Genomic DNA, 15,327 nt, shown 5'->3' with positions numbered 1-15,327 from the left:
GGTGTAACAGGCAATGCTTGCCACTCATAGAGGATTGCAACATGGAAAGCGAATTACAGGACCTAGCGCCTAGGAAAAAAAGTGGCGCAATGGTATAACCATCTTTTGGAAGCTACAGACAGAAAGATGGATCAACCACACAGAACCAGGGAGAACTACTTGCCGAGCGAGCAGCTGGAAATCTTATGGCAAGTATCTTTAGATACTCTTTATTCCCTGATTAAATCTGCCGCACTCTGAAAAAAGCACTTTTTTACACTCCATAGAATCTATTGGTCCCCCCTTAAGTTATACAAGGTAAAGGGAGGTGGAGAAGCCAGTTGTATGAGATGCGGCCATCAGAATGCAGATGAAGTCCACGTATTTGCTTCCTGCTCCAAGATACAAGAATTCTGGACAAATGTGGGTAAGACTGCTTCCAGAGCCCTGGGTCACATCGTGGAGGTAAGTCCAACTCTTATACTATTTGGTCTTACTCCGCCACTGGGGGGAGTGTCGGACCAGATAGGGCCCAAACAAAAACTGGTGTTTTACATAATTTTGCTGGCTAGGAGGGAGATTTCTAAAGTGTGGCACCAGATGACACCTCCCACCTGGAATGCTTGGTGGAGTTCTGTTAGATATATTAGAGCACCGGATCAAAGTGTAAATGTTTATAGAGATAGCTCAGAGAAGGGACAGTTTTGGGATCTCTTAGATGATGCGACATCTGGTTGAGTGTAGGGACAGGACTATGAACCAATGATTAAAACCTCTGGTCAGCTCAGGTTGTATATTTTGGGTACCCCACGTTAAGAACATCAGCTGAGAGTGGAACCACCAAGCTAACATGCATCAGAGGTAGTACAGATCGAAAGGGTGCTATAGCTACGGAGGTGATATGAGATGAGTCAATAAAAAAAAAGTAAAAGGCTCATCCAGGCACACCTAAGTTCCCTATTGTATGTGGCTGTCTGGGTGGAATACACAAAGCTCAAATGTCAGCTACACCCTGTCATTTGACCCTGGTACAAGCTGCAGGCACCGAATGGCTAAGGCAAGAAAATGCCAACTTGCTAAAAGTGACATTTTTAAAATTGAAATTCAATATCCAACTTCACCATCAGTTAAGATTGTAAATTCCAGTTCCATCGACACTAAATGTGAACTTGTGACCTTATCCCATTTGGAAATTACACTTATAAAATGAAATAAGGTAACTCTAATGTTATCTTATGGGAGAAGTAGACCCTCAAATAAAGAAAAACAAATTTAAGAGTTTTTCACTACTACGACATGTACAACTTCAAAGTACTTGTCCTACCTTTTAAAAAAACAGTGCACCCGGCGCTCTGGACTGTAGAAAGGGGAGGTTTGAGCCTGGCAAATAGTTTATTTTGCCAGGTCAGCATGGTAGCTACACAACTGCACACACTGGCTGCTATGACAAGCCTGAGACATGTTTTATTGGGATACTTAAGTATCTTGCACAATCAATCCTGCAGGCCAACAAGTAGCATTTAATTTACAGGCACTGGGCACAAGTAGGGCCACTTTACTAGGGACTTACAAGTAAATGAAATATGCCAATTAGAGATAAGTCAATGTTACCATGTTTTAAGGAGGTAGCATATACACTTTAGCACTAGTTAGCAGTGGTAAAGTGTGCAGAGTCCTAAGAACAGCAAAACCGAGATCAATAAAAAATGGAGGAAGGCAAAACGTTGGGGGGAAGACCACCATAAGGTAGTGTTGTTGTGTTATATTAAAAAAATATACATCTCATGTATTTTTCTCCTTATGTTGGTTTTCTCAAAGACAAATTACCCAGGAGGGAGCTCAGCTATCCTGAAACAATTCATCTTTAACTCTGTGGCATGTCAATAAAGAGGAGAGAGGAAAGATCAGTTAGCAGGTGATAAGCATTCAGCAAGCACTGCATAGTGCCAAGCAGTGCTATATTCCTACTAGAGAGATCAATAAGTAGATGTGGCTACCTCTGTAGAATATAGTACAGTTCCTCACCACTCTGGTCTGCAAAGTTAATGCCATTGTGGCATGCTCAGTCGCCCAGGGCACAACAGGCCCCTATGTACAAAAGCTACCTCTTCCCATACAGGACAGAGGCAACCATACACTATGCCTCTTCATACACACAACCTGCAGCAATCAATAAACAACACTTGGACATCATCACACTTAAATTACAGTGCCAATCCTGCCACTGCGGCAGAATTGCCAGAATTGTGCGGCAAGAAAAGGCGAATTATGTTGTATAATGTGCCACCGTTTATGATAGTATTACTACAGTATTTTCCCATTTGTACACTTGATAACGCTGTCTGTGGTTGGGCTAAACCTCATTAGTACCAGTTTACCAGTTTAACACCCTAATATAGCAATAAGCAATAGAAAGGTGAACAGTCAACCTTTGCAATGGGCCTTTATCTGCGGTGTAACACGTGTCACTTAGTTTTTAGGTCGAGCCTATGGCAGCGCGCATGCGCTGTATAGGAAATCGACCTCTTGGAATCACTTCAGCTTCAGTAGAAGCTCGTGCCTGTGGCCCTCACACGCAATTGGCTTTTGCGTCTGTCTCTAGCATGCAATTGGCCAAAGGTGTGTGGAGGTCCCAGCTTCTTTTGAAAGGTTTACTCCCAGAGCGTTTTGCTCTTGGGAGCCAGCAGCTGCGCACAGGGGCCATGTGTTTTGTGTCAGGTTTCCTTGGCTCTTTCATTAGAAGGCACGTCCCCAACTAGGTTTGGAACTCATTATCTGTTATCTGTTTGCTGTTTGTTTCCCAAGGCTGCTAAGTGCAACTTGCTCCGTATTGATCACACTGAGAAGCCAGCAAAACGACAGCGTTAATTGGGTCCCAGGAATCCTCGCTCGGCCTCCCACCGGCCCCCTGGGACAAGGCTTGCTTTCTGAGCACTAAACGTACATGCGGAGGCACGCTATTCTGAGCACTAAACGTACGCACAGAGGCACGCTATGTAAGTGAGTGTAAGAGGAGGCATAGAGGCACCCAGCTGATCTGGCACTGGAATGCGCCCGGCGGTTGTCAGCCCCTTCCTCGCCCGACTGCTTATTTGAATTAGACTGCCATTCCCCTCTCACGCCTGCTTGCCCTCCCTGTCACCCCCTCGCCGAAGCCAAGTCTGGAAAACTCCTGCTGCCCCAGTGTGCAGTTGCCTGGCTGTCCTGTCAGCATTGTTCTGCTGCTCATTTCACATGTATGTCACATCACGGCTCCATGCTCTTCTCCACACTTGCTCCCCTTCCACCCACTGGTGCGCTTTCTCTCACGCTCGCTTTTTTCCTCCTCTCCCCTCTAGTTTCCTTTACTGGCAGTCTGGCACAAGAGTGCTTTGTTCGAATGTATTAGTCTGTAATTTAGTAACCCTTAGAAGAACCGATTTGGGGAAATGTTTTTCTTTTATGAGTGCTTAACTCGACAGTTATATTTCCTCATTTCTCCACTTATACCAGTAGGGTCTCTGGTCTTAATCAATACGTGAGTGGGTCTCCTCACGACTTGTATATTTCTACTGCCTTAGCCCAGTTTACATAATTTCTCTTCAAACTCGAAAGCACCAGGAGGGCGCCCAGGGCCTGCTTGTTTTAACCGCTCTAATGCAGATTCTGTAATAATCGCCTTACTGACCTGGCCTCGCCCCCTCCATCCTTGACAGGGCCTGTTCTCGCCTTCTACCCCCTTATCCTCGGCTCCCTTTAACGCGTTCACGCTGCTACCACATCGCTGTGCTTCCTCTCCTCTGCCCCTACTCTTCTTCGACCTCCTCTGCCCCCGCTCTGGCCTCTCCTCTGCTCCCCCCGACCCCGTACGGCTTCCTCTCTTCCATGAAGTGGGCAGACCCATTGCCCTCTGCTGTATGCTGTAGTGGGAGGAAATAACGTGACTAAAACACTAACAGACCAATGGATGAAGAGGACTGCCAGAAAGCCCCTATAATAAGTAATTATATTATACACATTATTTTAATAAAATCTAAAAGTCTTCTCTAACTCTTGCACTGAAAATGGCCATTTATTCAGTGAGCACCGCAGCATTTTTGTGTAGCGTTCACGACTAAATATTTGGTGTTCAGTGGCGCTATAGGTAACTGGTGCTACTGTTGACCAGCTCATTTTTACGATGTTTAACGATTGAAAGGCAGAGTCAACTGCTCTGGGCTTTAAACCAGTGACCTGCAGCTGCACTGTTATCAAAGCACCAACCGCAGAAATGAGTATCCTTTACCCAAGTATGTCTGTCCACAAGATCTGTCAGTATTAATTTGTAGTGCTCTAACTGCCCCCCTCTCCAGCCATTCACATTAAATTAAATAGGTCTCACCTTTGGGACCTTATAAGTGTTTAGCCATGCAACACTTGATGTTGTTGCACCAAGGATATTGTGCTGCATAACTAGATACTTAAAAGGTCCCAAAGGCGAGACCTATTGGCTATGCCAAAGCTTGTTTTTAACTGTTTGTGTTTATTATTGTTAAGATCTTCTGATTATGAAGCAGATGATGAATTATGTGGCAAACATGGTAAATCCACAATTATGCGAAAAACACAGCAGCTGCAGAATTGCAGAATTCCAGTGGCCCTGCATATTGGGCACACTCAGTATATGCATTCATTTTACACATTGCAGCTCTGGTTTGCAAACCTCAGAACAGTAACAGAGCTAAGATACAAAAAAATTGCAGCTGCACGCTATACAAATCCCAGCAGAAACGGCGTTACGAAAAATACCTTAGCGAATATACGGTTATCCAAAACAGATTCATGAAAATAACATAGTGTAAAATATATTATAAAGAAATTACACACAAAGGGTTTAGAACTACTCCCAATATCTTCCTGGATTGTAATTTGAAATATTAAAGTACCTACTTCTAAATCTTCACTCTCAGCAAAGTCAAAGGGCAATATTAATGTGGCCTTGTGTGGTGCATGTAAACAAATGAGCAATTAATTAGTTTTCCCAGCTTGACCGTTGAATGAGTTTAAAGTGTGTGGGGTTGACTGACAAACAGAAAACTCAATTTCCTCGTGTAATGTCGTACAAGCAAGTTTGTATTTCTGCAAAATGTCAAACAATTCTCAAATACATTTATGAATGAGCATCTGGGTTATGCAACTACAAAAACAAGCATTTGCAATGCAATAGGTCTCGCATTAGGAAAGGGTGAGCTATTGGTATTGTAAGTGACTTTTTTTTAATATGTGTTGGCTTTGAAAATATATAAATTAATAGCATTGTTATTCACAAAGCCAATAGCTTACACTTTCCTAATGCGAGTCCTATTGGCTATGGTAACGCTTGTTGGTAGCAAGCAAGGACAGTGCTGTTGTGGTGCTGAGTGATGCTGTTGTGGTGCTGAGTGATGATTTGGTTGGGCTGAGTGATGTGGTGGTGTCCCAGAGTGATGTGGGGGTGTCCCAGAGTGATGTGGGGGTGTCCCAGAGTGATGTGGTGGTGTCCCAGAGCGATGTGGTGGTGTCCCAGAGTGATGTAGTGGTGTCCCTGAGTGATGTGGTGGTGTCCCTGAGTGTTGTTGTGGTGTCTGTGAGTGATGTGGTGGTGTCCCTGAGTGATGTGGTGGTGCCCCTGAGTGATGTGGCGGTGCCCCTGAGTGATGTGGTGGTGTCCCTGAGTGATGTGGTGGTGTCCCTGAGTGATGTGGTGGTGTCTGTGAGTGATGTGGTGGTGTTCCTGAGTGATGGGTGGTGTCTGTGAGAGATGTGGTGGTGGCCCTGAGTGATGTGGTGGTACCACTGAGTGATGCCCCTGAGTGATGTGGTGGTGCCCCTGAGTGATGTGGTGGTGCCCCTGAGTGATGTGGTGGTGTCCCTGAGTGATGTGGTGGTGTCCCTGAGTGATGTGGTGGTGTCCAAGAGTGATGTGGTGGTATCCTATAGTGATGTGGTGGTGTCCTAGAGTGATATGGTGGTGTCCCTGAGTGATGTGGTGGTGTTGTGAGGCTTTCAGCACTGTGAGACGTGCAGCAGTGTGTGGTGTGAAGCAGTGTGTGGCGTGCAGCAGTGTGTGGCGTGCAGCAGTGTGTGGCGTGCAGCAGTGTGTGGCGTGCAGCAGTGTGTGGCGTGCAGCAGTGTGAGTAATGCAGCAGTGTGCAGCGTGCAGCAATCTGATGCGTGCAGCAGTGTGATGCGTGCAGCAGTGTGAGGCGTGCAGCAGTGTGAGGCGTGCAGCAGTGTGAGTCGTGCGGTAGTGTGCAGCATGCAGCAGTGTGAGTAATGCAGCAGTGTGCAGTGTGCAGCATGCGGCAGTGTGAGGCGTGCAGCAGTGTGAGGTGTGCAGCAGTGTGTGGCATGCTGCAGTGTGAGTAATGCAGCAGTGTGCAGCATGACGCAATGTGATGCGTGCAGCAGAGTGAGTCATGCGGTAGTGTGCAGCATGCAGCAGTGTGAGTAATGCAGCAGTGTGCAGCATGCGGCAGTGTGAGGCGTGCATCAGTGTGAGGCATGCAGCAGTGTGAGATGTGCAGCAGTGTGAGGCGTGCAGCAGTGGGAGGCGTGCAGCAGTGTGAGGCGTGCAGCAGTGTGAGGCGTGCAGCAGTGTGAGGCATGCAGCAGTGTGAGTAATGCTGCAGTGTGAAGCATGCAGCAGTGTGAGGCGTGCAGCAGTTTGAGGCGTGCAGCAGTTTGAGGCGTGCAGCAGTGTGAGGTGTGCAGCAGTGTGAGGCGTGCAGCAGTGTGGGGCATGCAGCAGTGTGCAGCATGCAGCAGTGTGAGTAATGCAGCAGTGTGCCGCGTGCAGCAGTGTGAGGCATGCAGCAGTCTGCGGCGTGCAGCAGTGTGTGGCATGCAGCAGTGCAGCAGTGTGCAGCATGCAGAAGTGTGAGGGCTGCAGCAGTGTGAGGCATGCAGCAATCTGAAGCGTGCAGCAGTGTGAGCCGTGCAGCGGTGTGAGGCGTGCAGCAGTTTGAGGCATACAGCAGTGTGTGGCGTGCAGCAGTGTGTGGCGTGCAGCAGTGTGAGGCGTGCAGCAGTGTGAGGCGTGCAGCAGTGTGTGGCATGCAGCAGTGTGTGGTGTGCATGGTGTGCAGCAGTGAGAGGCGTGCAGCAGTGTGAGGCGTGCAGCAATGTGAGGCGTGCAGCAGTGTGGTGCGTGCAGCAGTGTGTGGCATGCAGCTGTGTGAGGTGTGCAGCAGTGTGTGGCATGCAGCTGTGTGAGGCGTGCAGCAGTGTGTGGCATGCAGCAGTGTGTGGTGTGGTCTGTGTGTGAGGGAGCCAGTGTGTGTGGTCTGTGTGAAAGGGGGGCAGTGTGAGTGGTCTGTTGGAGAGGGGGTGTAAGCATGTAAAGACAGCCAGAGGCAAGACTGGATAAAAGTGATATTTGTGGAGAAAGTGTTTTTGTTTTGCATACAAAATATAAGAAGGAAAGGATCGGTGGAAGTAGATACCAGTGGGAGGCGAAAAGAGGGCTTTGGAAAAGGAAAAGTGCAGCTTATAACAGAGAGAAAGAAAGAGGATAAAAGGACAGCGCGAATCAAGAGGAAGAGAGATAGGAAGAGACAGGGTGAGAGGATGAGGAATGTTAGAAACAGGAGAGGAAATGGGTACATAAAATGAAGAAACTGTAAGGTGATAATTGAAACAAGCTGCCAGCCCATGGTACAAAATGCAACCTTTTAGCCAAATACAAATAATCATTTGCAATGATGAAAGTGTAGCGCATGCCTGGGGGTGGGACAGCAATGAGGAGCAAGCTGCAGCACTGGTTACAAAAAAGAACAGAAGGGGTGGGGCGCTAAAGTTATAGTGTGCTGTGCTTGTAAAACATAAATACATACAGTAAAAGGAGAAAGTCGCAAGGAGAATAAAGGCCTGTGAAGGCAATGAGGAGCAAGCTGCCACACTGCCTAAGAAAAGAAAATACAGAAGGGACGCGGGCGCTAAAAGCGTGCTGTGCTTGTAAAAAATAAATAAATAACACATTATAAAGAGCAAGGTGCAAGGAAAATAAAGGTGCCAGTCTCTAATACATCATGCCTCGCAGTGCTGCGCATGCGCTTCCCAGGCTCGACCTAAACAGAACTCTGGTGGACACTCCTGAAGTAAATGGGTTTTTGAAGATCTACTGAACCAATATTAAGTAAATTCCACTTCATTTCAGTCGCACTGACAAGCCTCTAAATTTAGTTGGTATTTTTGTTATCAGTAGATGTTCCTTTGTTTCCCTTAGATCAAACTACAATCCATCAGAAAAGCCCCAAAATCGGAATTATGCTTACTGACTTGATTTGATTTTATCTTGTTTGCTCCTTTTATGTTGTATCCATGTCCTGAGCCTAAAAGCTGCACTTTATGGTATTTGTTTTGCACATTATAAGTAAGTAAGCTAAATTAAACTGCGTGTAAAACTACTATCATACCCAGTGGGGTTTTAACCTCATAGCATTTGCCTTAAGCAAATCACATGATAAATAGTGTGTACTCCAAGTTTGTACACCTGCGGTTGTGTTCTGTCCACCATCTCGAGGCTCAAACCTTGGAATGTGTTGCATACCCGATAATACCATGACCGGCGTTACTGCTATTTACTGGGTGCGTAATTGCCACCTGGCTTTGGTCAAAAATTGAAATGAGGCCCCAAGGATACATAGCATACACTGATGCAATAACCACATCTTGGCAACCACCTCCTCGCATCTGTTACCACATTAGTCACTTTGTTCTCCGAACCTTTAAAGTAAGAGTAATCCGTGTACTTGTTTATTTTGTCTTTTTTTTTATGAAAGCCCTGCACGGATTGTGCATATGATAGATAATGTACTCCTATCCTGCAAGATTTTACGTCATGTACATTTCCAGGGTTGTTATATAACTGGCATAAATAAAGCCCAAAATCCAAATGCTACACCTAAAACCATTTCCTACTGGCCAAAAGAAACTTTACGTAATTAACTCGAATTCTGGCAAGAGGTTAGTAGGCTGTTATTTCCAGGAAAGACAGGATAATAGGACTCATTTGTGCGCGAGGAGTCTACAAACGGTTGGAATACTTAAACGAAGGAAGCGCGTGACCAACTCGCTGTGTGAGGTGCACGAGAACCCTGTAATCGCGCGCGGTCTGTTAGTCACACGTTTGGCGTGGGTGTTATGCCAGCAGTTGGTCAAGAGAAGCCGCTTTGGTTTATGAGCCATCAGGAGAGATTTCTTACTGCCCCTGTAGGTCCCAGTTTAATAGGGCTCCCTGGGTTGCGAGGCGAATGCTGTTGGTCACGCATAACTGAGAAAAGACGGGTTTCCCTTGGGACTGCTATAACCCTTGTCCTTTTGGTTTTCCTCTTGTGTTCAGAAGCTTGTGGGGAATGCTGTGTTTGTTTGTTTTACAGCTTGTTTCCATTCCTGGAAACCAAAACGTGTTAGGAAGTAGCTACCACACTCAGCCTTGGCACTTGAGTTTACAACGCCACCACAAGTCTTCGCGGCTAGATGCTGTTTGGGAGGTGTGAGGGGAAATAGGAGAGGGGGGAGTGATATGGACGAAAGCGCTAGCGGCCGCATGCTGGCAAATGGTGACCTGCAGAGAACGTGAATGGGAAGAGCGGCCATGGGAGGTGGGAGGGGAAGTAGGAGAGTGGTGGTGTGCGATGTGCACGCGGCGGCGGGGGAGCGGCAGCCTTTGAAGTGTGATTGGGGGGAAGCGGCAGCCTTTGATGTCTGATGCGAGGAACATGGTGTGTGAGGTGGCTGGCCTCGTGCACGCACCAGCCTCACATTAACTGTGTCTAATCCGCCATTTTGGTAGACTATTCTTTTGCCCTTACTATAATCTCGCCAGCAATGCGCAAGCGCATTGGAAGGTGAGACCTAAAAATGGGGTTTGGATGTTTGTGCAAACTAAACTAAAATAAGCCTTCATTCATAAGAGCTTCCTAAGTCAAACTGCAACATTAACCTCTATTGCTAAAGAATTAAAGAGTGTTACCATGGCTGGTGGTAAGAGGTACACTAAAAGGCTTCTATTGAATGAAAACTGGTATTTTTGAGTAATACACTCCATATGTCCTCCAAGCTGCAAACAGCTATCTGCAGCAGAAACAATAGCCATTGAGCTACTTTACCCGCTTGTAAGCAATGGAGCTGCTCCTTTTGACGTCTTAAAATGCTTCTAAAATAACAAAGCATATTGTTAGCTCCCCACCAACCCCCTTCCCTCCTCCCATCTTCCTCACAACTTCTGCTGTCAAACCACTACGGCCCCACCCCAACAACCAACACCAAATGTTCTTTCTAGCAAGCGCGCTGTCCCTGTCAATCCGATTCAGTGCCGGCCCTGTCTGCACCTCACTATTGAAGAGACGGTTTTGCATGGGTGAACATAAACTAAACAGATCAGCATAATGTACCTAGTGTAAGCGTCTAATGTTCATAGGTCTGATTCGACTGCTATGAGTCAGGGTACCACCAGCTTTCAACCTACCTGCATTCCTAGATGTTGGTCTCCAGATCGAGAGGTCTCCACCAGCGTCGCTTCCCTCGTCATCCCAAATGGGTTCGAAGTTAGTTGTGAACTTGATCAATAATGGTTTGATGCTACAATCCGCTAGAAGAAAACACAAGAGAAGATGGGAAACAATGATTTGGCTATTCCGGGGGCGATCTGGTGGGGGCTAGTTAAGATGCACTGTTTGCAGTAAACGGAGGAGCAGCAGAGGTCCAGTTGCAGGGTCCCTTTTAGTCGCAAAATAAACAAGGTGCAATTCACTTTCACTATTGGAAGAGAAATATTTCCCAAATCTGATTGGTTATTTAATTTTAATTTTATAATGACAACGAAAGCCATGACATTTGCGATTTCCAAAACCTAACAAGAACTTTAAAACCCTACTGAAAGGGTTCTTAATTATGCCGTAAAGGGTGATCAATTGTGAATTTGCCCAACTCCTCTCTTAATTGAAATAATTCGGAGGACACGCCATGGCATTTTTTGGGTACCTAAAGACCACAAGGCGCGCTCATTGTTTAGTAAACTAAGAATCTCCAAGATTCTTTGGAAACTTATTATTAATCAGGACAGGGTAATAAGAACATTAGAATTGGAAATACATCTTTGGAGTTTTTAAACTATTGGCTTCCTGTTGAGAAATTATTGTCCACAATTATGAATGACTCCATACCAACAGGAGATTTCCCTAGTGTGGTCTTTGTACCTGAGTTTCAATGCAACCTTCAGTGGTTTATGGAGCATCAAGAGGAGGAAGCCCACTGTCCCCGTAACTACTGTACGACCATCTCCAGGAAACATTTTGAGACTATCCTTAAGGTGAACTAGTCTCCAAATCTCTCATACACATACATAGCAAAATACTATGAAACAACAATACACAGTCGATGGAATCTTAACTGTACGAAAAGGAGGCCCACATGAAGAAAGTGCAACAGTGCCATACTATTGGTAAGAGGCGATAATAAATGCTGGTACAGAAATGGAAGTAATCATGGGTTACACTGCAGCCTGGTCCAATTGAAACTACTACTGATTTGATGTCAACACAGGGTCATGTGCTGAAACACAGCAAGAGCGTAATATCTCTGGTTCTTGCAAAAGTTACCTCTAATCAACACTGTCATAGAAAAATATTGTGGATTAGCACAAGGATGCATGCTGCAAAATCTCAAGGTGTCGTCTGTTCGGTGAGAATTGTTTGTGCTGTGCATGTTTTGACACTCTGGTTGCCAAACTAGGCTTTCTTTTTCTTATCATAAGCGAAGGGCCACACATCCCAAAATGCAGAGGATAACTCAAGACAGTAGGAGTTACTCAAATATGTCTAGAGATATCTTAATAGTTGTGCATTCACATCCATGTGTGATGTGCCGTCACGTTGGATGGGTGGATTGAGTGGATACACCTTGCTTTGTTTGTTGTTACTGTACTGATGTTCGATGTGGCCCAGGGCCCAAGTGACATGCTTCCCTTTTAACAGGATGACATACCAACGTGGTGGACGAACAGCATTGATGCGTGCTGAAAATTATTGCTAGAGAACCCTTAGGAAATATCCAAAGTGTCTGTGCTCATCAGTAATTCATCGTAGGAAGAGCTAAGCTTTCACCATACAAAGCTTGTTGAGTGTGCAGCATTCACAGCGCACAGAATCAACACGAATAGTGTATCAATATCGTGCAGGATGGTGCACGTGCACCTTTAGTAAATGTCGTGCAACTCTGCCCATCTGTAAACTACACACCTTTTGGCCAGCTTCTTCTTCTTTCCCTCAAATGCCTCTTCTCGCCCTATTTGTGCTAAGAGTACTCCCATGATTTTACCTACCATTTTCGATTAGAATTGATTCTTTCTTTCTGTCACAAGCATTTCACTGGTTACATGTTTTAATCTCAATAATTTGCTCACTTCATGATTTAGCCTTATTTACTATGATGTCTGCTGGAGTGTGTGGAGCATTAACAAGAACCTTTTGTGCCTATTTGCTAATATCAGCGCCTAAAGAAATTTGAAGATGCTAAAACACCGCTGTGAGGCCAATTCTATATTCAAGGATAACTTTAGGAAATCTTTCAGTGGTTTCTGATTGCATTGATCCAGTTGACATATTATTGAAGTTAGCTATGGGGCCCGGAAAAAGCCCTGGGATTCTGCACACATACTCTAGCTAACGTTTCCCAGAGCTAACCTTAGTGAGCGAGGAAAACGCATTACTATTGATCAGCTAATAACTTACCGTCCTTAGCTTTCTCATCATTCCTGTGAGACGAGTGTGCAGTCACAGAGCACAGAATCAACACGAATATTGTAGCAAAGCCGACCATACCGCCAAGGGAAAGCATTGATTTGCTGAGGGGGAAAAAAGATACAATGATTCAGTCGATTTGTTCCATAAGATGTTTGAGATGTCATCAGAGATGTCACTGACCATGTCATGAATGATGCAATATGTGACATCATCAGAAGTGCATTGCGGGTGCCCGAGTGATAGTTAGCTGAACTAACTATAACAGCGGAATTTCTCTGGTTTTGTATGAATGAAATGTCCAACTAACTATTACTTCCCTGAAACCTATGATTTTTTCAGTGAATTTCTAAGTTTTTTTAAATGCTAATTTCTAACTATAACGTGCTTGAAACCTATGTTTTTTTTCAGTGAATTTCAATGATTTTTTAAATGCTAATTTCTAAGTATGACGTCCCTGAAACCTATGGTTTTTTCAGTGAATTTCAAAGGTTTTTTAAATGCTAATTTCTACCCATAATATAGCATTCGCATTTACAGAGCAGTGGAGAAAGGTGAGAGTGGCCTTAATACGCATTTTAGCTATCCCACTGTGTGGGATTTAGCAGAAGTAGCAGGAGGGATAGTTAGCCCCCAAAGTCAACCTTGGTGGCCAACTACCCCTTTATTACCTCCAGTAAGTCCCACACAGCAGGATTGCTAACTTGTTATATCAGCCCCACCCCTTCCCTGCAGCACACTGCAAACACGTCCCCTGGCGCATTCTAAGTTGGGAGATTAAGTCCCCTTGAATCCTGAGGGTCCCTTGGGGTCCAACTAGTCCACCAGGTACCTCCATTATGCTCCACTGAGCTGCGTTGCAGAGAGGTGTAAAAAGGGGCATGGCCTTGGACCACCTCTCTGCAACGCAGCTCCCTGCCGCATACTGGAGGTACTTGGTGGGCTATTTGGCCCACAGGGACCCTCAGTATCCAAGGGGAATTAATTCCCCAATTTACAACACGCCAGGGGGCGCGTTTGCAGAGTGCCTCTGACGCGGTGACGACTTTTTTTTGTTTTGTTTTTTCAGAAGGGCGGCTGTGTGACCCTCCCTTCTTTTCCTATTTGTGGGGCCCTGGGGACCATATCCCCCAGGGCCTGACCCCCCTTTTTTTTTAAACGGGAGGGGGGCTGTGTGGCCCCCCTCCAGAGACCAATTATGGCCCGAGGACCCCATACCCCGGGGCCTGGTCACCCTCCTTTTTTATTTCTATTTTTTTTTTTAAGAGAGCGGGGCCGCAAGGCCCTCCTCCCGAGGCCAATTATGGCCCTGGGGACCCCTTCCTCCGGGGCATGGCCAGAATCGATTTTTTTTTATTTGGAGGGTAGCCACGTGGCCCCCTCCTAAGGTCCATTATGGCCCCAGGGACCCCAACCCCTGTGGCCATCCTGTCATTTTTAAAAATTTAATATTGGGGAGGGGAGCCGCATGGCCACCCTCCCAGGCCACTTCTGGCCAAGGGGAACCCATCCCCCGGGGTCTGGCCTCTGCATTGCAGACCGTGGGGAGAACCCCAATTCCCCCACGGTCCCGCCACCACCCCTGCTTTCATGCAGCGCCCCTTGTGGAAAAGCAATCTGGTTTGGATTTTGGAAGCAAGAGCAGTAAACCTGCTCTCGTTTCCAAAACCCAAACCAGTGTTTGCTATGACAGGGCAGGAGCTGCATGGCTCCCACCCTTCCATAGCAAACAGCAGTTGGCTAAGTGGTGAGCACCCCGAGACACTGCAGGAGCTGACCCTGGGGGGTGGCGGTCCATGAAGGGCTACAGGAGGGGGGCCGCATGCCCCCTTCCCTACCATTACAAAGCGCCGGAGAGGTGGTGGTCCCCGGGGCTCGGATTTACATATTTAGTGCCCCGGGGAGGTGGTAGTCCCCGGGCATGTGGGGGGGCTTGAACCCCCCACACAGGTTGTAGTTAATAAAAGAGCCCCGGGGAGGTGGCGGTCCCCGTGGCTGCAGGGGCCCATGGGACCTGTCCCACCTGGGGACTTTCTTTAAATGAAGCACCAATAACGAGATTCCCCCGGGCCGTGAAACGTTGTTGCAATGAACGTGCTTCTCCGTGAAGTCACAGACTGCTCCTGGCAGTGGCCACTTGCTTGGCCCGATCTCGAGGCGGTCCGAGGCAGTCCAATACCTTGGAGAGAGGAGCCACATGTGCCAGCAAGGCCCCGGACACCTGTAAGATGGGTCCTCTACCGTTTGGACTGTTGGCAGCCAATTAGAATGAAGCTCATGGTCGGGAGGGTTCGCAAACCCACCGCTGCCCCAGATATTGAAACTTTTTCTTTTTCTAATTTCACAGGAACTACAGAACAGTTTACACCATTTAACAAAAAGGGATCTTTCTGAACTAAGATCTACCTTTTTGCCAAATTTGGTGTAATTCCGTTTAGCAGTTCGGGCTGTAACTTTGTCTAAAGTTTCCTATGGAAAATAACATGGGGAAAACGCATTTTGGGACCCCCTTTTTTTTCGGCCCCCGCTTGACGAATCACCCTGAAACTTTCAAGACAGGAGCTGAAAGGAGCCTGTCACTAGTTTTAAAAATTGCGCGAAAATTCAT

At 46.5% G+C, this 15,327-nt stretch overlaps 1 protein-coding gene across 1 annotated transcript in view; it reads right to left on the bottom strand.

Moving 5' to 3' along the window:
* LOC144755347 (uncharacterized) overlaps positions 1-15,327 on the bottom strand; it is a 200,518-nt gene that overhangs the window by 142,219 nt on the left and 42,972 nt on the right. The window contains exons 2-3 of the mRNA XM_078644157.1: positions 12,711-12,823; positions 10,448-10,570 (exon numbers count right to left, since the gene is read on the bottom strand). Coding sequence (XP_078500283.1) covers positions 10,448-10,570; positions 12,711-12,823 — 236 coding nt within the window. The remainder of the gene's footprint in view (positions 1-10,447; positions 10,571-12,710; positions 12,824-15,327) is intronic.

The sequence above is a fragment of the Lissotriton helveticus genome, chromosome 5_1 (genome assembly GCF_964261635.1).
Source record: "Lissotriton helveticus chromosome 5_1, aLisHel1.1, whole genome shotgun sequence".
Classification (NCBI taxonomy): Eukaryota; Metazoa; Chordata; class Amphibia; order Caudata; family Salamandridae; genus Lissotriton; species Lissotriton helveticus.
This window is presented reverse-complemented; position numbering and strand designations above follow the sequence as displayed.